Source organism: Macrosteles quadrilineatus, unplaced genomic scaffold (genome assembly GCF_028750875.1).
Source record: "Macrosteles quadrilineatus isolate MER2022 unplaced genomic scaffold, UCM_ALF_1.0 Scaffold_5__1_contigs__length_97177068, whole genome shotgun sequence".
Taxonomy (NCBI): Eukaryota; Metazoa; Arthropoda; class Insecta; order Hemiptera; family Cicadellidae; genus Macrosteles; species Macrosteles quadrilineatus.
The window spans coordinates 59,209,637-59,235,861 of NW_026542598.1; the positions used below are offsets into that span (position 1 = coordinate 59,209,637).

General features: G+C 35.1%; 2 protein-coding genes across 4 annotated transcripts in view; both read right to left on the minus strand.

The window, feature by feature from the left end:
• LOC128994684 (focal adhesion kinase 1-like) overlaps positions 1-21,324 on the minus strand; it is a 101,184-nt gene extending 79,860 nt beyond the window's left edge. The window contains exons 1-2 of one of the 3 annotated variants that reach the window (XM_054419404.1): positions 21,207-21,324; positions 19,634-19,673 (exon numbers count right to left, since the gene is read on the minus strand). Coding sequence is in view for 2 of the 3 variants with exons in the window: in XM_054419402.1 (XP_054275377.1) it covers positions 7,653-7,729 (77 nt within the window). In the remaining variant the exon portion in view is untranslated. Of the gene's footprint in view, positions 1-7,652; positions 7,858-9,365; positions 9,629-19,633; positions 19,674-21,206 lie in introns of those variants that run through there. The other 2 variants (XM_054419402.1, XM_054419401.1) reach the window with 2 other exon arrangements.
• A 613-nt stretch (positions 21,325-21,937) lies between these two features.
• LOC128995632 (uncharacterized) lies at positions 21,938-25,519 on the minus strand. Its single transcript, XM_054420649.1, has 2 exons — positions 25,385-25,519; positions 21,938-24,334 (listed from the first exon to the last, which is right to left on the minus strand). The coding sequence occupies exons 1-2, from the start codon at positions 25,517-25,519 to the stop codon at positions 21,938-21,940; spliced, it is 2,532 nt and encodes an 843-aa protein (XP_054276624.1).
• Positions 25,520-26,225: the final 706 nt, after the last annotated feature.

Sequence of the window (26,225 nt, forward strand, 5' to 3'; positions counted from 1 at the left end):
ACCCGCGTTTTAATGCATTGCACCACATGCATGCAAAGCACGAAAGCTTCGAAACATATTGCAAGTAACGAAACACAGAACCGAAGCCGAGGAAGTTCGCGTGATAATTTTAACAGTAAGTTGTAAGGTTTATCTCAGTGCCGTTGTTGTTTGACAGGCGCAGTTCCGGTGGAAGTGCAGATAATGTGCACATCAGGAGTACAATACAATAGCCAATACTAAACGTCAACGTTATGGCAAGGTATACCATTGTATCGGCAACCAAACGCAATAAACTTATACATGTTTTCTTGAGTTGTGACGACTATAAACTTACTAGCATGTCACTAACCTTGCTAGTTATGATTGATTGACTAGCATGTTAACCTTAGAGTTGCATAATTTTTGTAACATTTGCTCTAAAAGTAAATATGTAAACGAAAGACACGAGTTAGAAAATACATAGATATAGAATCTACATTCTACAGATATGAAATTCGTCATTTAAATTTCCGAATCACTTAAATTAAAAGAAATATTTAAAATGCGTAAACCGTTTAGTGTCTACGGATGCAATAATCTTCGATAGGTTGCTGCAGTTTCAAGTCGTTTAAATTGTTAACTAAATTTAGATTTCTCAGTTTGATGCAAAATGTTTAATTTATGATAATATCAAATTCAAACTTAAAAAATAAAGGTGTTATTCTTTTTAAACACACTTAACCATGTATCGACTCTTTGTGAAGTTATAGAAAAATTACTTCAATTACCTCACAACAAATAATTATGTATTCAAATGCTTAAACTTATTAGATACTTCAATTACTACTACTGAAATTCTTCTTCAATATTTGGAAAACACAATCGAGGAAAATAATATTAAAAAGGAAGTGAAGAGTTATCTGTACATGGATTTCCCCAACTTCTCAGCCACCAAGAACACCTTCTTATTTTAAATCATAATATATCCTTTACTAAGCGAAAGCTTACTCAGGAATCATTATAGAATTACGTGTACAGTGTGACTTACGACCGAAATGTTTTCCTGTTGCGTCTGGGAATTTCGGAAATCACATGCGTACATACGTTTTTATTTGTGCATCACATGGCACTACTCATAATATACTTTCCTGGTTCATGTGGAAATGTTGGACATTATTTAATATTCGAATACTTCAACGAGATGAGTAGTGTCTTGTAGGGTCGATGAAATGTTTCAAATGTATCACTGCATTTTTTTAAATAATAACACCTTTATTCTCCAAGTTTGAGTTTAATACGACATAGGTTTTGAACCAAACTGCGAAACCAGACTGCGATGAATCAATGAGTAGCAAATTAACACGAATTTGGTATGGATTTGTACATTCCAACTCTTTTCCATGTGGTTACGTCTTTGGTTTAAACACCGACGATACAACTTGATATTGATTACATAGTTATTAGTGTAACTAGTGGCACAGATAATAGAATCCTACCATCCACAAAATTAACTTAAACAACCCAAAAACACCACCAATCGATGGGAAAATTCAACTGGACGTTCTGGAACACTTAAATTTCAAGCTGTGCTAGCATGCCCAAAAACTACCTAGTATGTTGGTTATATAGTTTTTTTCGTTCATTCTAATCTACCGTTATACTCGTATTTTATTCTATAGATAAACATTTGATTCACACCATTTTTTTAGATTCTTGAACATAAAAGTGAACTACTGTATAGGGTTGTATCGGAAACGACTCGAAGGTTACCTTTATGCCAGTCGCTGCAGCAAGGAAACGATTGCCATTGCCGCTTGATCGCCCCCCTGATCCTATAAACACCGGCTATTGTCAAACGAAGGCTACCGACAAGATATCCTATCTTATCTGCACTGCGTCCGTAACTGCCACTGTAAACTATACGCTATGTAATGTCAATTATGATTACAATCATTTTACCTTATATTATTTGTAGCTTTTATGGTAAATTTCAGGGTTGTATTAAGGCTATAAGATTATTTGCTCGTTACAGTAAAGGGCTATACAGAATCGGTGCTTTTAGTTAGTAAAATATGAATTTATTAGACAATTTTGTAATGCTTAAATAATTGGAAAGTAGTACATGGCTGATCAAAATTTTAACAGGGATCAATTTAAATTGCATTACAAGTTACTAATAATGTTCAATCTACCTACTACATCTACTAGACATAAATACTTAAACTTTTACACTATTAGAAAAAAGTATACCAGAATTCATTTTTGTATAAATATATTTTTCAATAATACATTAAAAATTAGGTAATTCTTTTATGAATATTTTGACTGAGAAAATAGTTATAACTAATCCATATGAAGAGATAAATTCGAGGTAATAAAAATTCTATTTCCATTACCCAAACTGCGTAAATATTATTTTTAAATCACAAAATCGTTCAAAGTCTAACTTAAAACTAAAATAACAAGTTCCCGAATATTCGGTATCCAACTGAAAACTCACGATTATCACAGTTGAGTTGCGCATAAATATGTATTTCCTACCTATTCGACACCGTGCCTGTGCACCGACCGTTCGGATATTTTAAATCACCGGATTCGGCTCAAAAATACGTCAAATATTTTGTTCCTAGCTAAAACTCATACATGAAAGGAGTAGCCCTACTCATTTGATCTATGCCTTAGCCCAAAGAAATTACACCTACCAGTTCCAAGGAAACCATTATGGGATTTCACCCATACTTTGAGAAACACTGCTGCAAAAAGCAACTTTGACTGTCGCCATGTTCTGTTTCAAAGCTATATGAACTACTTCGTGGACATAAGCAACATAAGCTGTGTTATATCCCCAGTGACATCGTACGCCCCGTCATGCACCATTGACTAGTGGCTGCCCTGGTGACTAGCGAGGGCCCTTGTAGACACATTGTAGGGCGCCCCACTCCAGCCACCCTTCCAAAATTTCAACCCATTGTTGTCAAAGCGTGGGGTTTTGATTAAGTCGTGATTCTACCACTGTAACGGTCGATGAAGCAAATTTAAAGCGACAGTTGTCTAGGGTTAAGGGATGAAGAGTGTCCTCCTATATAACATGAATTACATTCTTGCGATTGGAAGCTTTATAGTGAATTAACGTTTATCTACACACAGAGGAGTATTATGAAGGATTCCTTGAGCAAACATGATAGATAGTTACAGAAAGAAATTCTTTTGGCCTATAATTTAACTGGACTAATTAAATTAGCTGTGATTAAGGTTAAGAGAGGCTAAATATGGACATCGTTATTTCAGTGTAGTTTTTGCTAACATCTAAATTATGTTTCAAACTGAACAGCCTTGACACCTTTAATATTCAATTTCAAATGAAAATCGACTTAAGTATTCAAAGTCAAGTTTTCAAAATGTAGTTATTTCATACTGTACATGTTTCAAGTATTCATAAATTAAAATCAATCAAATTGAGCAATGTTTGTCGAGTTTTTACAGAAACTTAGGCTATATACACACAGAAATAAACATTGAACGTTTCGTTAAGCCGATACTTCTCATTCTGTGTACCTACGGGTTTGAGCAAGCGAGCTAATAATTGTCAGAATCGTAATAATACGTCAATTCTCATCAACGAATATAACAAGATTTAGATCACTAGTTTAGTTTATTAACTTGGAAATACTATTAATTATTTAAAACGTAGTCTGTACTAAAAATTGTGAGAAATCCGATTGTTAACAGCAAACCAAATATTTCAGAAATCGCAATTAAAAAAAAACACGAATGTAGCCATACTAGCCATACACGAATAATTCAGATTATTCAATCTTAGCACATAATAACCAAATATATCTAGGCCTATATTAATCAATAGAACAATTTTGGTTTAGCTTTCAAAGTGATGACAATTCAGGCACTAAATGAAGAGTACAGTAGAACCTACAATCACTGCATAAAAAATCAACCAAAAACAGCGTTACACATGGCGACTGAAGAAAAACGGCTCCTCGCGTTGTCATTTCTATTTCGATGCGGGGATTCCAAACGAACCAAAATACAACTAAAAGTGACATCCAGCCTCAAGAATAACTGTTATTTCTCTACAACTGTAGTAACTCCTGGTGGGGTCCTTTGTAACTCAGCTGACTAAAGAACTGGTTTGTAGACGTTGGGAGGGACCAACGGAAGGACGGGGTCGAGAAGACGTATTATTGAGTTTTTATAAACATATAGTTAATTTATAAGGCATTACCCTCGCATTGTTGGCACGAAGACTCCAATTTATTCTCTTACCAAAACAATATTAAATAAAGTAACTGGTCTCAAAGAAATTCTCCTTTGGAAGGTGGAGCACAACATAGTAATTGGTTACAAAAGGAAATGTTTAATAACGAAACAAACTGGATGGAAATATTATCCAAGTCCTAGTGAAAGCGCACAGTTTCAACCGTATTTTATGTAGTTTTGGTTGCGTTTATTTACCAAGCAGCGTCCAATATTTTGAATGCTAAAGTTATATATTTTATGGTCCACGTCCACCTCGGAGGGGTGAATAAACATTAATATATGTTTTTATTCGTGTAATATTATTCATTTAAGTAAGAAGTTTTTTGTTGTCAGTTGTCGTTACATTCCAGTACTAACTGATCGTTTGTTTTATTCCCAAGTTGAAAACAACGTTGTTCACTCTTTAATAACAATTTCTATGTTCATTCTATACTTTGCACAGTTGAAACGCCTAAAGACAGTGTTATGAATCTACAATAGTATCTACTATAGGATCTACCATAGATAAAACATACTCCCTTCTACTTCCAGACTTAAACCCACGATATCACCGTAGAACTAAAATTTCAACCAATCATTAAATACAAACTTAGATAAACGGCATTTTGAGGTGACAGATGACTCATTCTCAAAATCAGTTGTAGCGAGATAAAAATCTATATTCATTCCCGAAGGGGGGGGGAAGTAAAAACCCAACCCCTCAAAACCCGTGTAAACTAGGGGTCGCGGCGGCGTACCTTTGTCCCGCATTATGTTAATGTGTCCTCAGGGGTTAGGGGTAAAAACGTATCCACTTTCGTGTGTTACCACTGACCTTCATCAATAGCGGCACCTTTCATCGCTATCGGGTTGATCCATCGAGAGGGATTAGGATTTACCCTTGGAGATCAACCCTTCAGGTCACGTATAATGAATTCGACAGTCCGTACTAAATCCCGAATGTTAATGAGAGCCTATGCAGCTGTTTTATGTTGAGTTTGTTAACGTTCGTCAAAACTATAGAACTACAACAAGTTTATAGTTCTATGGTCAAAACACACTCCCGTAGATAAATTGTATTTACTGTATCATGCTTATAGGTCAGGTAAAGGAAACGATAATTATATTCCTGGTACGGCAACATCAAGCGTTAATATTTACTAATTTCTTTTGTGTTTTACAAACTGTTGAGTTATTACGATCACAAAAAAACCATCTATATAAATAAACTACATATCTGGTATTATGGACTAAGAATATAGTGTCGTCTTAATCTTCACACAATTTAAAATCTATGAAACTCGCGGCGTAAAAATAGAAGGGAATTCAATATAAAAATGCAATAAGATTATGTCTAAAAATAACTGCTCTATGAAGCCCCCTCTAGCTGCACATCACATCACACATCCATTCGATGATTGAAGTCGTCCCAAACTTATAGAACACTTGTGTTTTAAGGTTCCCCGCCCAATGGCAGACAACAATAACTGAGAGGTAATTTATAGAACTAATAGAACCCTAGCTGACTACTCATTGACTACTTAAACTTTTGACAATTCAACGTAAAGTATGAAGTTTTGACAAGAGGTAAAAGTGTGTAATTAATTTAATATCGTAATTTAAATCTAAAAATGTCTGTATATGCTTATTTTGCAACTACGTTTACCAAAGTGGTGTCAAATGAAACTTAAGAATCTCCTCTGAATTGATTTTCGCCTCGTGATGATAGATTGTGGATTTTATCATTTATTAAGATTCATAAGTGAAACAATAATTTAGAATCACCCTGTATTAAAGCGAACTCATACTTCAGAGATTCACGTGACAGTAAAACCACAGAATGGAGTTCGTGGTAAAACTTTGGCGCGTAATTAAAGTTACCTTGAGATTAGCAGGTGCTGTTTTAAGAGTGGCGTGCACCTGTTTGAAACGTTTCATCACACGACACAACTTGGTCATCACGCTCAGTCATAAGTGTTGAAAATGTTGTATTGTACGCACGTCACATAATAGCAAACTACATAAAATAAATATCCAAATATAGTTTATCTAGATTGAGGGTAGTAAAGCATCTAACATCCAACTAATTTGCCAAACGTGAATAAAATTGATCCGTGTGTACATTAATGACTACCTACTGTATAATATACGGTACATATAATTTATACTATTATGGGATTATAACTCTCGTGTTTAAATAAGTATTATAATTATTATTACTTTTGAAAATGAACATAACTTATTGTTTAATTGTTGTTTCTGATAATGTGAATAATAATTTTGAGAGGATTGTAAAAGTTGTTTAAGCGCTTACAAAGTATGCTAAGCATAAAATGGAAAACAAGAAACTTCAATAAACATGTGTCATATTTTTCATTCGTTATATCTAAAATAAATGTTCATAGATGATTTAAAGACCCCGCCGCAGCAAACTTGCACACTTAGGAGATTTTCCATTTGCCTGGTTTGATAATCACTAATATATTTCCTTAACATTGTCTGATTTATTTCCCATATAAGTAACATTAAGTTTATTGAATACGCTAGAATAGGCTTGCTGCTCTAGTAAATATGTTATAAAAGTGTTTTATTTTATTAAAATGTTATAGCTTAGAATAAAATCAGTAGATTTGCTAAATTTGACCAAAATATATTTATAAACAAGAACAGGTATATTTATTTTCCATAAAAAATAGCATAGAAATTTTAAGTTTTAAGTTTTTGTAAAATTTTCTTCGCAACCTCCAAAGTCTAGACGTACAACAGCGCTTGAATATACTAAACTGTTTCTTATATTTTGCTCTATAGTTTAGACAGTAATTGCAATGTTTATGTTGGGGGGTCAGGATGGGAAAACAAATTTTTACCCCATAAAACACTCTGTAAAAAAGTTCTCATGTGTTACAAGGTAGGCCTAACTCAGGGTGGTTCGCGAACTTGTTCTAGTAAACGTAGGATAACACAATTGTACCAAATTTCATCAAAACTGGACGAATTTTACTTGAAGTATAGTGATTACGGTATGTATATAATAATCACACTCAGATTAGTGATCATTTTTGCGTATCAGCGTCAATTTTAAGTGCGTTTCTCTCCAATGCATAATATGTAGAGTTAAGTCTTGAATGTCTTTTATGTCAGGAAATGTTTCTCATACTTTCATCCACTCTTAAAAATTAACGAAGCAAAACGTTCCAACCGATTGTAATGGTATACAAAATATAAACTGCTGCATGTTCTCTGATAACTCTGAAATATAGAGCAAATCGAAAACTTTTAAGTTATATCTCAAAAAGTGAAAAACAGGAAAACTACAATACACTAAAACATAACCGGTCACGACGTAGGCCTACATATAGAGATTTTACAACATGACAAGTCTAACTTCAGTATACAAAGTAAATGCTACAAAGTATAGATGGGTGTAAAATACTTACGTTTCCAAGTACTGGAATACTCGATAGACGGGAGCAGGTCTACGATACATGATGGACAACACATCATGGGCGATCATCGCAAGTCAACATATCGCTCTCTTACTCACACATGACGTCACACGCCAGCTGACTCAGTTCGCTTGTTTCTCACTTTGTTTAACTTACAATTCCGTTTTTTCTTAATCAGTTGGGATTACGCCTGGTCCTGAATAGTAAATATGATTAGGAAAACCCTGTTTCAATTAAATTACTGTACTACAACTTTGGTCGGAGTTTTACAATGCTTTAATTTGTTGTTCGATCAAGTGTTTTAGCAACACGACTGAAATAGATGAGCAACATCTTAATCGATTTTTCAACGATGAATCGAAGGGGTTTAAAGCAAGATAATACGGAATTAACGATATCAATTTTTTTTATTCGTGAGAATAAAATAAATCTAAAAAAACATACAAGGCTGTGCACAAATTGGTCTAGAACAGATGTTAACGAAACACATGTATGTTCACAGGATTGCACAAGTAGTTTTCATAGTTGGCTACAAATTATGATGGGGATAAAACATAGAACGTACCATTCAAGTACCGGTAGTTAAATGTGTATTGTTCAATTGGTAAACCGTAAACCTATAATAATATTGTTAAATCAATTCATACAAACGTAAAAGAATAGCCAGTATAAAACTGTTGTAAATTCCATTCATGTCGCGTATTTGAATGGTGTTTAAAGAGTTTACTTTGCAACAAATGTAATTTAAACAAAAATTAGCAAAACTAAACAAAAAAATTATTTGTATGAAATTAGTGGATTTAAAATATTTGCTAATTTAACGTCAAAATAGGTTTAGTTTAGTTAGCCTACACTAAATCCTCACCCAGCTTACTCTCACCGATTAAACTCAAACAAATTACTGAATTTACTGAGCAAAAGAAAACTTATCCCAAACTATTCAGCAACAATCAAACGCAAAACCCTGATTAAGCATTTTTATACCGAGTAAAATGGAACACCAAGTAAAAATTGCCGACACTTCTTTAAAACTGCCGCGGAGCATTCAGGTTGAACGAACCATTGTACTGAATTGAGGCGCGTTGAGATGACTCGTTTGAATGTGGTGTTTTCGCTAACCACAATTAATTATAGGCAATATGTCGCGATAACTACTTGTTTTTAGATTATCCGAGTGCTTAGGTATTTCGTTTATCATAATACTTAAAAGTAATTGGATGCTTCAAAGAAATTGTAAATTTTCATCATTAAACGCATATTGTTTCTTAATTGAATACGCTTTAATTGGAAGTATTTGTGGCACTTCTATTGAAGCTGGTTAATTTTTAACATCACGCATAATTACGAGATTATTTTTTATAACCACATCGACAACTGAATTATTGTTATTCTGAATATCTTATAGCCGTACACAACGAGTTTAGTTCACACAAAGACGCAAATGTTAAGAGGTTTAAGGTATATACAATGACACACAGTTATTATTATCAAAGGGATTCCTAAGTTAATGTATATACAATATGTTTTATAACCATCGCCGCCAAAGATAACATACCGTTTTACTCCGCAAAAATTGTGTACAAAATGCGTTAGCTTTTTAAGCTCGATAATTTTGTTTTCAGTGTTTTTACTTCTACGTTATGAGCCAATCTAATATAATTATCCCTTTTGCTAATTACACCAAAATAACACCTATAGCCATACCAAAAACACCCAACGTCACAGCGGTAGTTTTACCTAACAAAACCGTTGTAGAATTCCGAGCACACTGCGTCAATCTCAATCAAGGACCGATGTAAACACTGACTAAGCACACCGGCGATCCCGGTAAACAAAACCGTCCACTGTCCAGCACTAGCCAGATACAGTACAAGTATGTCACTTATAATGAAACGCCATTATCACTCACACTCACACACGCCAGCCGACATGTCACTTGGGCGACAAAGATACAGTAACACGAAGACGAAACACAACGCTCTACTTGACAGTAGTTGGCTACAGCGTTGATATTGATTGTGTGAATGAGCAAAGCGAGCCAAGTAAAGTGGCGCTTCAGCGGCACACCTAGTAACTACTGTAACAACTGCCGACATGCAGAACATAGACCTACTTACTTACTTTTGAATGATACTTGAAAGTTTCTCACTGGAAGCACTGATGTGTCGTCGTCAGTTTGTTGATGGCCTAATCATTGAAAAACTCTTCCACATAGTAGTAAGGCCTCTTGAGAAGGAAGTCTTAATTTGGTTTTCAGGACTTTTCATCTTCTATACTTCGATTGGTACTTTATTAAAAACTTTAGTACACATGAATCTTGGTCCATAGCTAGGCTTGACACTTGAGGTACCGGTACGTGTATATTATTCCTCTGGCGAGTGTTAGTTATGTATATCAACATTCTTGCTAAAGTTTTCAGGCTTCCTGTTGACCATCAGTGTTGACTCCAGATTAAAAAGGTCTGGTATGGTTAGGATTTTTGATTCTACAAATAGTTCTTGACAGTGTGCTAGATAATTTTGTTGCATATTATTCTAATGATGCGTTTTTGTAACAGAAGAATACTTGAGCCAGTGGGCTGCTCCACCAGAAGACTATTCCATATTTGATTATGCTGTTGGAAACAACCAAAATAGACCTTTATGAGTATGTCTTTGTCAACAAGCTTTTTTAAGCGCCACACATATACATTAAGTCAATCAAATGATTTTAGATATGTAGTGCAAATAGAAATCATCCTTATTAAAACTCTGACGCCTTGATTTTTTTGTTTTTTTTTAAGCCGTCTAAATGTTTCTCTCTTATAAGGATGTTTACAGTGTTTTACCAACATCGACAAGCAGTTACATAAATACAGTAAAACCTCGATAACAAGTCACCTGTGATAACAATTAAGGGTCATTTTCAAAGCCCCTTGATATTATTTTATCCCTAATCAGGTGATTTCAAACCTCGATGAGAAGTCAACTTTAATAACAAGTCTTATTTTACTAGGATAGCTTTCATAGCAGTGAAAGCCAGTTGAGCCAATGAAGCCAATCATGTTTCATGGTTTTTAATAAAGCAATAAATAAACAAGTGATTATAGATATAATACAAAATATAAATTTTCCCAAACTCCGCACTGCTAGCCTTTGGACTTGTTTCCCTCCCTTCCCATAGCATTTTAGGATTGCCGATACATTAATTTAACTGTCACCAACTGTTTCCACACTCCACGCTGCTTGCCTTTACTACTGCCTTCACCACTTCCAACGCATGGACCTGTTTCCCTCCTTTCTCATAGCGTATTACAGACGCTTTAATCTAACTGCCACCAATGGCTCCCACACTCCACGCCACTTGCCTTTACTACTTCCTTCACCACTTCCTACACCGTGGACCTCTTTTTCTGTCCCTTCTCAAAAGGATTATATGATTGCAGATACATAAATCTAACTGCCACAGACGGTTCCCACACTCAACGACTTTAGCCTTTACTACTTCCATCACCACTTCCTACGTCACGGACCTGTTTCCCTCCCTTCCTATAGAATTTTGGGATAGCAGATACATTATTCTAACTGCAACAGACGGTTCTCATATACCACACTGCTAGCTTTTACTACTTCTTTCGCCACTTCCTATGTCATGGACCTGTTTCCCTCCCTTTCCATTGCATTTCAGTATTGAAGATACATTAGTGTAACTGTCACAAACGGTTTCCACAATCCGGACTGTTCGCCTTCACCACTTCCTACGTCTTTGACCTGTTTCCCTCTCTTCCCATAGCATTTTAGTTTTGCAATTACATTAATGTAACTGTCACAAACGATTCCCATACTCCGTAATGCCAGCCGTTACTACTTCCTTCACAACTTCCTACGTCGTAGCACAGAAAACATATTACTATAACCTATAGTAGTATGTTAGGTTATGTAGTAGGTTAAAGGTTATAGTAGTAGGCCTACTGTTATCTGTGGTCGTAGCACAGATGTTTTCTGTGGTCGTAGTCTTGTTTTTCTCCTTCCCATAGCATTTTAGTAAATTACATACAATTATATAACTACCACAAAGAGTTCCCACACTAAGTATCTTTAGCCTTTACTACTTCCTTCACCACTTCCTACGTCGTGGACCTGTTTAAGTTTGCCATTTATGAGAAGGATCCATGAATGTGATACACCGATGGATGTTATGATAACAAAATATTTATTGTTATAACCTCATTTAGCTACGTAAATCAAATCTTTAAAAATACTGTACCTAAGAAAGTATGTTTTATCTATGACTGTACCTATTCAATCAATGGTCGTTTTCAATTTGCAACTAAATGTAAACCTAAGACTTTCTCTGTATTATTTTGTCATCATCCGAATTATTTTTCCTTTGCACTTTGTTTAGGTCGTGGCTTGATCTTACCATATGCTACGATTCTTTGTTTTGTTTAGATTTACGTTGTTATTTTGTAACCATCATGACAACCCATAAGGCAAATGTAAAAATTTTAAAATTTTGAGTTACTTTTAAATTATATGCATTATCAAAAATTGAAATTTGTTACGGCCAAACCATTTAAACATTTGAGAAAACAACCTCAGTAAGTTTGGCTAAAATATGTTTAGCCGTAATTGAAATTAAGTGTTATAAAGTTTGCATTGTACGCTCAATAATCCATATGAGAGTCTGTTTATCACGGATATACAGTAGCCTAATGTATATCATTTTCCATATAGAATTTTTCAGTATAACTAAGAGTATTTGAAAATTAGTATGCATAGCCATCGTCTTTTCCTAGTCCAAAATAAACTAACTCAAGGATGAATTTTGGACCACAAATACTTAATTTTACTTGGTATGTCTCAACAAGAGAATTGATTTTATTTAATTTTGATCATTGATTTTCTCCATAAAAGGAATTGTTTTTGAGGGAGAAAACTGGTGCTACTCAATTGCCTTTGAACAAACTATGCGCCCAAACTGTGCTCAGTGCGTTGCTTTCCTTCCCTTTGTTGAAGAACGTCATTATTAGCTAAAATATAATTATGTTTTTTTTTTTGTTTTTAAAGGGTAGTGCTCAGTATTTATCAAAGCGGCAAGTTATTTGAGAAGCATACTCCATTGGCAGTGTGCAAGAAAAAAAAGGAGATGTGGATGAAACAGACACCTCTAAAGACCTGTATTGAGCAACATTTATGGACATATTGGATGCTGAAGACCGAAATTTCTTGCGTATGACGCCGGTGATTTTCATGGATTAACTGCTTTTTGTGTTTTTTTTTTAAAGTAAGACTTTAAAATACTTAATTATTTGACTTTTTATAAAAACTTAAGGTCGTCCAATGGTTGAAAACTCGGCCAAAAAATATGTAATGTACAGAATTCTCTATTTCCACCCCACACTGTACTGTAAATAAAACATATAATTGGAATTTCTTCCATTTGTTTTGATTTTCTATTTATATTTCGTTGCTATTATATCACCAGCATGGCAACCCTAAGGCCCATGTCAATAAAAAAAATTGTTTTTCATTTTTGTGTGTTTCCAAAAATATGTAATTTACAGACTTTTCTATATTCACCCACGCTGTAAATAAAACAGATGATTGGAATTTCTTCCATTTGTTTGGATTTTCTATTTATATTGCGTTATTATCTCGTAACCAGCATGGCAAGCCAAAAGACCCATGTTAATTTATTAAAATTAAAATTCATTTTTTGTGTTTTTTAGCCTATTTTAATTTATAAAGGGATTCTGCGCATCTACAGGAAAATATCTTTCTAACAGTATGCGTAGATCTACGATACACACGAGCTGAGAAAAAAGGTTTTAAAGAAACATGCTTGCCTATTAATATATAGATTACGTTAACAAAATCTAAAAAATACTTTTTACCGTAGTTATTCATGGCATTTGAGAGGAAGTGATGCGAGCCTGGTCTATCAATCAATGTATATACTCCAGGTCTATCCCCACCTTTCTTCCCTAAAATCGGCTGGAAATCTCTTCCGATTTCCCTACCTGGTCGCCCAAAACGTGAGCAGGAGTACGTATTTACACCATGGGATTAAAGGGTCAACGTCAATCAGGTCTGATTTAGGGTCATGAAATCGGATTGTGTTTCCAAACCCTGTTTAAGGTTAAAAACTTTACTGCAGGCAATCTGCTGTTAAATTAAAATTCACTTTTAAAACTATCAAGATCACTGGACCTTGTAGAAATATATCATAGTCTGGTGGGGTAAAACCCTGAAGAAAACTACCTTTTTTATTGGCATTTGTCCCTGCACTAGATAATAAACATTAAAATGACACATCAAACAAAAAAAACGGTTGAGTGGAATAGGTGAAAAAGAGATATTACAGAGAACCCCTTTAGTACCTCTATAATTACTACAACTTTTCAAAGGTTAAGCTAGATCAGTTTTAAGTAAATGGGATGTCACTTGCAGTATCCATAGTCAATGCAATGATGCAATGATCTAGTTCATTTGAATGAGATATCTCCTTGTAGTATCCAAAATCAATGGTACATCTGATGTTCATATAAGTGAGATGTCTATTTGCAGTTAACTTAAGACAATGGTACATCTGGTTTGAAACATAAATTGGATGTCCACTTGCAGTATCCAAAGTCAATACTGCCTCTGTTTCACGTAAATGAGATGTCTACTTGCAGTATCTAAAGTAAATGGTAGGTCTATATTTGGTTCATAAAACTTGGAATGCCTAATTCATTTGCAGTATCAAAGGTCACTGGTACGTCTGGTTAATGTAAATGGTATATGTCTATATGCAGTATCTTAAATCAATAGTAGGCTATGTCCTAGAGGACAATAGGAGAGATTCAAAGAGATCTCAGCTTACCAGCTCTAAATCCAGCAAGGGTGGTGTACTTATCACAATTACAAACACAAATAAATCGTCTCGTCTTTTTTTGGTGGCCAAGAAGATTAAGCCCTGCAAGAATATCACTTGACTACTAGAAGTATGTTAAACATCCCACCACAACAGCCAATCGATATATACAACAGTTGTCTTTATTCCATTGAAGCAGACATGTCTGACAGTGGACCATGATGATCGATCATTATTGCTGTAGACTTCAATCTGCCAGGTGTAGACTGGAATAAGCTTCTTGGCCTTTGGGTTATATGTGTTACACTCAAACTCCAAATTCAGACAATGTCCAAAATTTTTACCCAATTCGCGATGTGGATGGCGTGTAATACCCACGTCGTGGAGTGAGCATTTTATTCGGACATTGGCCGAAGCGAAATGCCCAAATGCCCAGACCGCGTTGTGGGTAGGCCTAAATTAATACTCAAATGCCGAAGTTCAAACGCTCTTTGGCGATTGAGCAAATCCAAAATTCCCGCAACGCGATGTGAACAAAAGTAATTGTCCACTTCGGGTTGTGGGTATTTCTATCATGCGCAAACGCCGAATTCTCGTTCTCACAGGACATCCATAATGAAGACCTAAATAGAGAGCAGATAGCATACCTTTGTGCACTCTTTGCCCAAGAAAATGTGTTATTAATACTTCATGGGAAAACTGTGTAACTTCCTTAAACGTCCATACACAAAAAAGTCCAGAACGAGAAAAGAAAATTAATATCAGGTTTTATTCAGGTGTGGTTGCAAGAGGAACTGTTTAGGTAAATCATGAAAATGTATTAGGTTATTCAAAAATGCAATTATATATGACATTGCAGCTTGCAGCACATACTGGGCCACAACATAAATTTTCCTACAGTTACCTAACAATGTACACGTTCTCTCACTGATTTGAGAAAGGAAAGTGGCCAATTCGCTCATCATGAGACAATGTTAACATTATCTCACTCTAATTACTTTGTCCCACTCCAGATTTGCAACGTGAAGGCACGAAATAGTGAGCGCGTAACATGCAGACAAGGTCATATGCGGGTGAAATACATTGGCAGCACTGGCTGTAAATCAGCTGGTCAGCTGTTGTACTGTTTTATTTGTTACTGCACACCTCAAAAATGCCATAAAAGTTCACTTCTGTATAAAAATATGCTACGTTTCTTTGGTACCAATTTATTTGTTTTATGGTAACTGCAGGAAAAATATAATGTGCAACTCGGGTGCAAAGTGCAGTGGCCTCACTCGAGAAACCATTCCTCACTCGCCTACGGCTCGTGAGTAAGTATTTCTCTCGAGTGAGTCAATTGCTCCCTTTGCTCACTAGTTGCACAAATAACTATTTATTCTACCTAGTGATTGTGGATTTCATGTAGATTTTTGTGTATGCGGTAGTTTATTCAGGCTATTCGGCGTTTGCGCAAACTAGAAATACCCACTTCCCGACGGGACAGTTTGATTTGCTCACATCGCGTTGTGGTTATTAAATGGCTTTGCGTAATCACCGAAGAACGTTTCGACTTCGGCATTTGAGTAAATCAGTTTACCCACAACGCGGTCTGGGCATTTCGCTTCGGCCCAGAAGAAGAAATGCTCACCCCGCGATGTGGGTATTTCACACTGTCCACATTTTGAAGTAGGTAAAACTTTCGGACATTGTCCGAATTCGGCCTTTGAGTGTAACATATGCATTGCCCTGCATCAAGAGTAATTTTCTCATTAAGAATCATGCAATCTTTGCCAAGTAAACAGGATTTGGAACAGAAGAGGTGTACAGCTTGATCTTGTCTTATGTTCATTTTTGAAGAAACTGCTGTCCAACAAGAGGAGGATTCTCTTTTACCCGTTGAAAAGAGGCACCATCCACCGTTATCTTTTTATGTCCTCTCCAATGCCCCTGGAAACTACATCAACCAAAGGAACTATTTATATGACCTTAATCAATGTAACTTATCAGATACCCACCAGTCTCTGACTACGATTGATTTCCCTGCCATTTTGAATGATCATGATGTTAACAGAACAACTGAAAGGTTCATATCAACAATTCCCAAAACTTTTTAAGAGCATTCGCCTTTGAGGAGAACTGGTTTTCCCCCTTTCCCTAGATGGTTCTTGCCTAAATTGAAGAATCTAGTCATCACAAAGAAAGTTCTCTATAAGCGCTTGAAACAAACCCCAGATGCATCTAACTACCTCAGATTCTCCAACATGAGGGCGGCATGCAAGCCTTTCGTCAGTATGTGGATTAGGATTGAGGTTGGAATTCCAAATATTCTTCGTTATTTCTGGAGCCATGTCAATGCATCGAGAAAGACTCCTTTGACACCTACTAGAATTGTGTATAACAACTCTGACGCTAAGGAGCCTCGGGAAATGTGTGAATTGTTCAGGAGCTTTTTCTCCACCGTTTTCACCCGGCCATGAAGTCTTCAATATCGATAGGTTTGATCGTCTCGGGAGCCCACAAGAGATAATAGGTAGGTGAAATTGGGATGTCCGCCGCGCACAAAATAGCTTATATCACGAGAACTAAAAGTCTTATGAATCCGTAACTGTGCAGAAAAATGTGTTCTAAAAAAAGATTATGTAATAGTTTGATGGAAAACGAAGTGAAGTAAATGAAAATTACATTTTTTTAAATTTACGATAAGTTTAATCAGAAATATTACGTTTTTGTTGTTATTTAGAACCACTGATTTTAGGGAAATAATATTTCCGTAGAATAAAAATATTGCAATACATAACTTAACAGCCATACAATCCTCAGATCCAATAAACCTTATACAAGAAAAGGCGTTCTACAGAAATATTATTTCCCTATCGTTTACCACTCTCCAAAATTGTTATTAAAAAAATCAGTGGTTCTAAACAACAACAAAAATCATAATATTCCCTGATCAAACTTATAGTAAATTTAAAAAAAAAAATTTCACTAACTTCTCCTTGTTTTTCGTCAAACTACTAGGCCTAAGTAATCTTTTTTCAAACACATTTTTCTGCACAGTTTGACATGTCTAACGTGTTCATATGACTTTTGGTTCTCGAGATAAAAGTTATATATTGTTTGATGGTGCTGACTTCTTCCTAGACGATGTTGCCTCATTCAAGCGAAGGATTAGAACAATGCTTATGTAGTCCATTCCTTTTGTTTTTGCAAAGTTGTCTATATACCACTGTTTTTATTGTTTCAATTATTAGTTTGTCTTTGTTACTCTTGTCATAATACTCTTTGTTAATTTATTGTTGTTTCATTGTTAGTTTATAAACTGCTATGCTTTATATTGTTACTTAATTCATATTGTATTGTGAAAGTAAAGTGTAGGCCTATTTACCGTTGAAATGGAAAATAAATCAAATGTAAAATAAATAGTGCATAAACCTTCATTTTTTAGTAAATTATGATCAACGGTATAAATCAGATTGTTCTTTCTGAAAATGTGCTAGTTAACAAAGTAATAATAACTCTGATGAGGTACTGGAAATATTTTATTCATTGAATAATCAAACCACTTGTAACTTGCCCGATAGTCATTATTATTTTTACACTTATTCAGGCCCATTACTCACAAGACAAAGCTTTTAAATATTATTTAGTTTCGATGATTTCACTCTATTTATCGTAAGTTAGTTAGATGAATTAGCAACAGCCTTGAAAGTAATCGTCAATTTAGAGGGGTTTCCACCTAGTTTGCAATTATTTTGAAATTTATCTAGGTAATATACCTATCTATTTACCTATATTTGGATTATTTAAAATGTTGATAACTTACTATATGAACGTTATTAGATATACAGAGTGGCTGAAAAGTAACTTGCACCCCCCCTTAACTTTTCAACCATTTGAGATATTTGAAATTGGTTTGCGGCAACCTTCTTAGATGTGAGGGGCTACAATAATTATGGTCAATTTTGAAAATTTGCCCTTAGGGGTAGCGGGGGTAGAGGGTAGCTAAAAATTTTCAAATGACAAGGATAGTCGAGTTTGGTATCATTTTACAGGTCTTGACGAAACATAACAATTACCATAGTATAGAAAATAGAAATCGGACCAAAAATAACAAAATGGCAGTTAAAAATTACTTTAAATAACCATTGAATCAAAGATTTTTAGCTGCCATTTTGTTATTAATTGTCCGATTTCTATTTTCTTTATGTTATTTGTTATGTTTTGTCAAGACCTGTAAAATGGTACCAAACTCGACTATTCTTGCTATTTGACAATTTTGAGCTACCTCCTACCCCCACTACCCCTAAGGGCAAAATTTTTAAAACTGACCATAATTATTGTAGCCCTTCATTTCCAAACAAGTTGCCGCAAACCGATTTCAAATATCTCAAATAGTTAAAAAGCTAGAGAGGGTGAAAGTTAATTTTTTCGCCACCCTCATAGGTAGTTGTTGGATTTAAATCGTTTTAGGGTGCCATTTTGTTATTAGTGAGCCAATTTTGGTTTTATTTATGTCAATGTTTATGTTTCGTCAAGACCTGTAAAGTGATACCAAACTCGACTATACTTGTCATTTGAAAATTTTTAGCTACCCCCTACCCCCGCTACCCCTAAGGGCAAATTTTCAAAATTGACCATAATTATTGTAGCCCCTCACATCTAAGAATGTTGCCGCAAACCGATTTCAAATATCTCAAATGGTTAAAAAATTTAAGGGGGGTGCAAGTTACTTTTGAGCCACCCTGTATAAAAGAGCCTCTCCAGTTAGAAGTAAGACGCGGACTGTCAGTCCGGCCGCATGTACTGGAGGGTCAAACTTTAAATGTTAATGAAATGATACCGGCCAAGGTAGGATAAGCAAAAGGAAATAAAAAAATCTTTTATTTTAAACAAGATTGGTATGGGTCATTTGTGAGTCCAACCAAGAAAAATAAGAACTAAACTTGAATTTCGATGACAAGGGAAAAATAGACCTGCCGCAGCAAACCTGCAGACTAAGAAAATATCCATTCGACTGATTTGATTTTTAACTACCTAAGTCTATTGATATAGCATTAGGTTTAACAAGTAGGCCTACCTAGGTTAGCCTATGATAATTTTCATTAAACAATATCTTAAGACGTAGGAAGGAATTTGTTGACAGGAGAACTTACCTTAACAACAGCACAGAGTAATCCAAGCACCACACAGAACCTTAAAAATAACACAGAAAGTTATAACATTTTATAAAATGAAATTAATATGGTAAAAAATGTAGCTAAGTTAGCATTTTACTCATTACAATCCTTGAAACTGAAGCTTGGGTAGGCACGTCACTCATCATATGTATTAAGTTGAGTTCACTATGACAACAATCTTAAGGATAAAATATTGGTAGGGGTGCAGTTATCGATCATTGCCCTCCCACTTCCTAAACCATAAGGAAACACGAGACAGACACGATCAGCCGTTTTACAAGACGCTCAATCAGCTTATAGGCTTGAGACTAAAAAATGTGACTTAAGCCTTTACCTACTTCCGTTAAAGGAAAGGATATCAATATCAATCAATTATTTAAGATGGGGACGCCACTATGTTCGTATTTTAACTCAAATATGAGTGAAGGATGAGTGGCGCGATCTTGTAGTCTTGTTAGTGACTAAGGCCGACATGTTCCATAGACACAGCTGTTAATTAATAGCCCATACAGCTAAAAAATGGCAACTAAGGGACCTAACTTACAGTTTATAGTGGAATCCGAACCACATTTTTCCTTGTAATTTACGAATTGGTCTAATTATCAGGATAGTACTGCGGATAGTAATCCACACCAGGGAGCATCGCATCCACAGTGCATCCCTATGAATATCCACAATACTTGACCTCCTAGTAGCTGGACTACAGGACTACGCCAAGGAGTAGACACTAGGTCTACTATATTAAGTTTAAAAACATGGTTATTTTTAAAACTTAAAATAATTCTTTAAGGCATTCTTAGAACTAACCTAAATAATATAGGTATACAAATTCATAACCTAAGCTACATGTAGGCTATGTTCGGGTACAGTTTCTTAACTGGGCTATGCTAATATTGATTGAAACTAGGATCGATTCGATTGGTAAACCTTCATGCGATTTTTTCACCATCAGCAAGTTTGGTTGGTTAGGTTAGGTTATGATAGTTTTATTAACTTATATTAATAGATATATTTAAAAGTATCGATTATTAATCAATATTTTCAATTTGATAGTTTCAATCAATATTAGCATAGCCCAGTTAAGAAACTGTACCCCTATGTCCTTTCCTTTCAGTAAGTTATTAGGCCTCTCTATTAGTCTATTTCACAATAGGCCTAAGTTAACTTAGGCTACTTTACGATAACATAACAAGTTAGGCTACCGTAAGTTATTGGTCTAGGCCTACATTTAATAGACTAGCCTAACCCAGTAAGTTTATCAATCTTATTTTATCAAGTTCTTAAGACTTATTTGTGTTAGAAACTAGGCTACCATAAAAATATTTTGGCTTTGAATTGGTGAAAAAGACATTAAGATTTTGCTAAATTTACTGTAAAACCATTATAAATAGGTAGCGAATTTAAAATGGGCTAGACCTACTCCCAAATAGGCTAGATTAAATTCCATAAATGATTTGGTAAGTCTACAAGCTATAACCTCTTAAAAGTGAAATAGATAGGGCCAAGTTATTTTATTTTTAAGAGGTTATAAAAAAAATTCAAAGTTTACCTTAAAATTAGAAGTGGTTATGAGCTGAAATAAATCCGATTGTTTAGTACAATATGTTTGCATAAGATTTAATGATTTAAACAATAACGCGATAGTATTATTTATTGACAACATAGAAATAGAAAGTAGAAACTAAATACAAATACTGGAACACCAAACACCATTCGCCAATAAAAAAATATTCAAGATTTACATTTTACATAAAATTGGTCATTCATTGGTCAATAGCAAAGCAAAAGCCAACCAATGCCAATTGAATTTCACTGTTTGACGTCCTGTCCCTGTCTCTGTAGTGTTTTAGGCTCTCGAAAAAAGTAAGTGAAACCTCAGAGTAATAAAACAAAATTTTGTTTTATTACTCTGAGGTGAAACTAATAGAATTTCGAGGGCATTGATCGAATCAGATTTAAGCCATGGATTTAAGCCATAACCACATTGATTATTAAGTTTTTTTGTCAATTAGGCTATCACTTTATTACCAAGGCCGCGATGTTGACCAGCATAGCTAGATAAACTGAGTCAATTTTAAATATATTATATTTATGAAGTGCAAATAAAACTCATTATGAATAGACCTAATGATAGGTTTTAATAAACTCTGAAGTCAACATACAAATACAAAATGTAAATAGTAAACAAAGAACAACTGTGAGACAATAAATAAATTCATAAATACAGTAAGGAATAATAACAGTTCATATGTATAAAAATATTATCACATTCTTCCCACCCTAAAACGAGACGTAGTCTTTTAGATAGTAAGGTCTTTGCCGTATACGCTGTGGATGCGTTTTGGAAGGCACTGAACTTGAGTCTTTGCAAGAACTGTTTGCATGTTCAACTGGTACATTCGTGTCACTTAATGTCCCACTAGAATCATTTTCAACTTGTTCTTGATCAAATGAAACCTCCGGTTCTTGAATAACTTGTTCATTTCCACATGTTTCTGGCAATTGGTAGTCTGTTTCTAAAGATGATTGTCCAGGTGCTGGGGCCAGATCTCTTATGGATACTGTCTTCTCTTGTCCATTTGGGAGTTTCACATGAGCATAGCCTGGATTTGCTTGAATAAGTTCTACCTCTTCTACAAGTGAGTCATACTTGCTGGGTCTGTTGTGCTTTCTCAACAGCACTGGGCCGGGTTGTGACAGCCAGCTTGGAACTGAACCTCCATAATACGATCTTCTGGGGTGCTTAAACATCAGTTCATGAGGTGTTGTATTGGTTGATGTACATAATAATGATCTTATTGAGTGAAGTGCTTCAGGAAGAACTGATTCCCAATACTTTACGGGTAGGTCTTGGGTTCTGAGGGCAAGCATAACAGTCTTCCATATAGTGCCATTGAATCTCTCTACTTGGCCATTCCCTCTAGGATTATAAGCAGAAGAGTGGCTTGACGCAACACCATGAGTTTGTAAGAAAGACTTTAATTCGTCTGACATTAATGACGTTCCTCGGTCTGAATGAATGAATGAAGGCATACCAAAAATTGTAAACATTTCTTTCAGTTTCTCAATCACGGTACTGGAAGTCATGTCTCTACAGGGGAAAGCAAATGGATATCGTGAATACTCGTCTACAACAGTTAATATGTATTTATTTTGCGTAGCACTTGGAATTGGTCCTTTAAAGTCTAAGTTTAGTCGCTCAAAAGGTGCTGTAGCTTTGATTAACGTACCTTCATATTTACAAAACCTAGGCTTAAGTTCAGCACAAATTCGACATTGAGCTGTAGTACGACGAACTTCTTCCAGTGAAAAAGGTAAGTTTTTCGATCTAATCCAGTGGTAAAATCTTGTCACTCCCGGGTGACACAGGCTCGTGTGGATATCATTTAAGTTTGGACGACCACAAATCGTTCCACACAATCGTGACATGGTGTCTGCAACTCCATTTTCCTTGCCTGGTCGATATACGATATCATACTTGAAACAAGACAGTTCTAAACGCCAACGTTGTATCTTTTCATTCTTTATTTTTCCAAATCTTTTATTGTCAAACATGAAAGAAACTGATCTTTGGTCTGTAATGAGTAGGAATGGCCGGCCAATAAGATAGTGTCTCCACTTCTTAACAGATTCTACGATTGCTTGAGCTTCTTTTTCAACAGAAGAATGGTTCTTTTCAGATTTTGATAATGTTTTCGAATAAAAAGCTACTGGACGTCCTGCTTGTGACAAGGTTGAGCCGATTGCAAACTCAGATGCATCGGTCTCAACTGTAAATGGTATGTCATTTTGGATTGGGGCTTTAGTTGCAGTTACTATTTCATTTTTCAATTCATTGAAGGAGTTAATTGCTTCTTCTGATAATGGAAAACTTTTAGTCGATGAAAGGGGCTGAATCTTCTCTGAAAAACTCTTGATAAAGTCTGAATAATGAGCGAACATGCCCATGGTTCGACGCAATGATTGGCCATCATGAGGAGGTGGTAGTTTCAAGAGCGGCTGAAGACGGTCTGGATCAGGACGGATTTCGTTCTTTGTTATTACATATCCTAACAGATGGATTTTGTCTTGTGCAAAAGAGCATTTTTCCATGTTCAGAGTTAAGTTGTACTTCTTGGCTACATCTAAAAACTTGTTCAAATTTGTATCATGTTCATCTTTATTCCTCCCTCCAACTGTTACATCGTCCAGGTAAGCTACAGTGCATTCAAGTCCTTCTTTTTGTATGATTGAATCAATTTCTCTTTGGAAACAGGAGACGCCATTCGTAACACCAAAAGGAATTCTGCAAAATTGGTAAAGGCGCCCACAGGCTTCAAATGCTGCATATATTCGTTCTTCATTTTCAATTTGTATTTGATGGTAAGCACTCTTAAGGTCAATAGTGCTAAAAACACTGAACTTTGAAACTTTGTTAACGACATCTTCAACTCTGGGAAGTGGGTAGGCGTCAAGTTGAGTGAATCGATTTATTGTTTGGGAATAATCAATGCACATTCGCTTCTTTTTTGTTTCACCTTTAACTACAAGTACTTGTGCTCTCCAAGGTGAAGTGCTTGGTTCAATGATACCCTCTTTCAACAAGCGTTCAGTTTCTTCTTTTATGAATTTCGAATCTTCTTCTGAATAACGTCCAACCTTAGCTGCTGTAAGTCCGCACACCTTCAGCGTAGGTTTCTTACCCCCAAATCAAATGAGACTTCAACGCTTGAGTGTTCCTTGAAAATGTCATGTCCTAAGACAACATCAGCGCATAAGCCGTCTAAAACAAGGAGTTTAGTTTTGTTGTAAATATGACCTTGAATCGACAAATCAACAAGACTGTAGCCAGCTGTAACTGGTTGATAAGAAGTAGAAGCCATAGTAACACTAACGGTGGTTGGAAAGATTGTTATTCCCCTCTTTTCTACTAGAGATTTACTAATAAATGTTTCCGAACTACCAGTATCAACTAAGGCATCAGTTTTAATCCCATTTACTTCAATCGTAATAGTAGATTTAGATAAAGATTTAGGTGCAGCTGCACATGTAGCTGGATTTTTGCTGAAAGTTTTTTTTAGAGTCAAGTTTTGTAGGAGGTAATGAATTACTTCCTGACTTACAAACCTTCATGAAATGTCCTTTCTTGCCACAAGAATGACAAATATGATTTGCAGCAGGACATTCACTTCTAGTATGTTTTTTACTGGAACCACAGAAATAACATTTCCAGGAAGTGGCTGATAAACAAGTTTCCTCTGCATTATTTGAGGACATGTTACTTTTGACAGATTCTGGTTCTGAAGTAGTAGAATGTTGTATGCAATTTAATTGAGAATGTTGCTTGTTATAATATTCTGATTGATACTGAGCTAATTCCAAAACTCTAGCTTTCTCAAAAGCCTCATTCAAAGTTAATGTTTTATTTTCTAGAAGTCTTTGTCGGATATCTGGGGAAATCAAACCTCTGATAAATGCATCACGAATATAGTCATTTTTATTTTGTTCTGCAGAAACTTGGGAAAAATTACAAGGTTTACTTAAATCTTTCAAAGCTTGTAAATATTGGTCAACTGATTCCCCTGACTTCTGAAAACGAGTTGCTAGAAGATGTCTGGAATAAATCTCATTCTTAGGACGGATATAGAGTTCTTTTAAAATAGCTATAGCTTCATCAAATGTTGTAGCTCCAGAGATGTATTTGTAGACAGATGGACTAATGTGATTAACAAGTAAACGTAGTTTTACCTTTTCATTTGTTGCATTAGAGTCACATTCCTCAAGGAAGTTGGTAAAAGTCTGGTACCAATGCAGCCATTGTTCTTCTGCACCATCACTTTCTGGCTCTACATCAAATCTGTCAGGCTTGAGGAGTTTGTCCATGACTTGTGAAAAGAGTTTATTAAATTGAAGTGCAAATAAAACTCATTATGAATAGACCTAATGATAGGTTTTAATAAACTCTGAAGTCAACATACAAATACAAAATGTAAATAGTAAACAAAGAACAACTGTGAGACAATAAATAAATTCATAAATACAGTAAGGAATAATAACAGTTCATATGTATAAAAATATTATCACAATTTACAACAAATAAAATAAGACGTTTATCTTTCAATAAGTAAAATTAAAAAGATAAAAAAACTTGCCAGATGACTACGGAGATGATGTGTTACATTATTTGTAACATCGAATCATCAAAACAAAATACTCTTATAGTAAGCTTTTTGGAGAAGCCTATCTCGTACAACAAGCGTCTACAGCAGCCTGACTGATCACTTGTTTCAAACTGTGTTCTGTAGACACCAGGGGCCCATTTCATAATAAACAAACTAATAACAAACTACAAACTAATATTATTATTAGTAAATCAGCTGATCGCCCAATGCAAATCTAATGGAAAGTACAAGCTACAACTTGTAACTTACAGCTGATTTACTAACAATATTAGTTTGTACTTTATTATGAAAAAGGCCCCTGCTCATTAATTCGCATATTATTAATTTAAATTTATGAATATAAACATGGAATTGAAAACCAAAACAATAGATGGATTAAAAATCTATATCTGTACATTTAAAGTGGA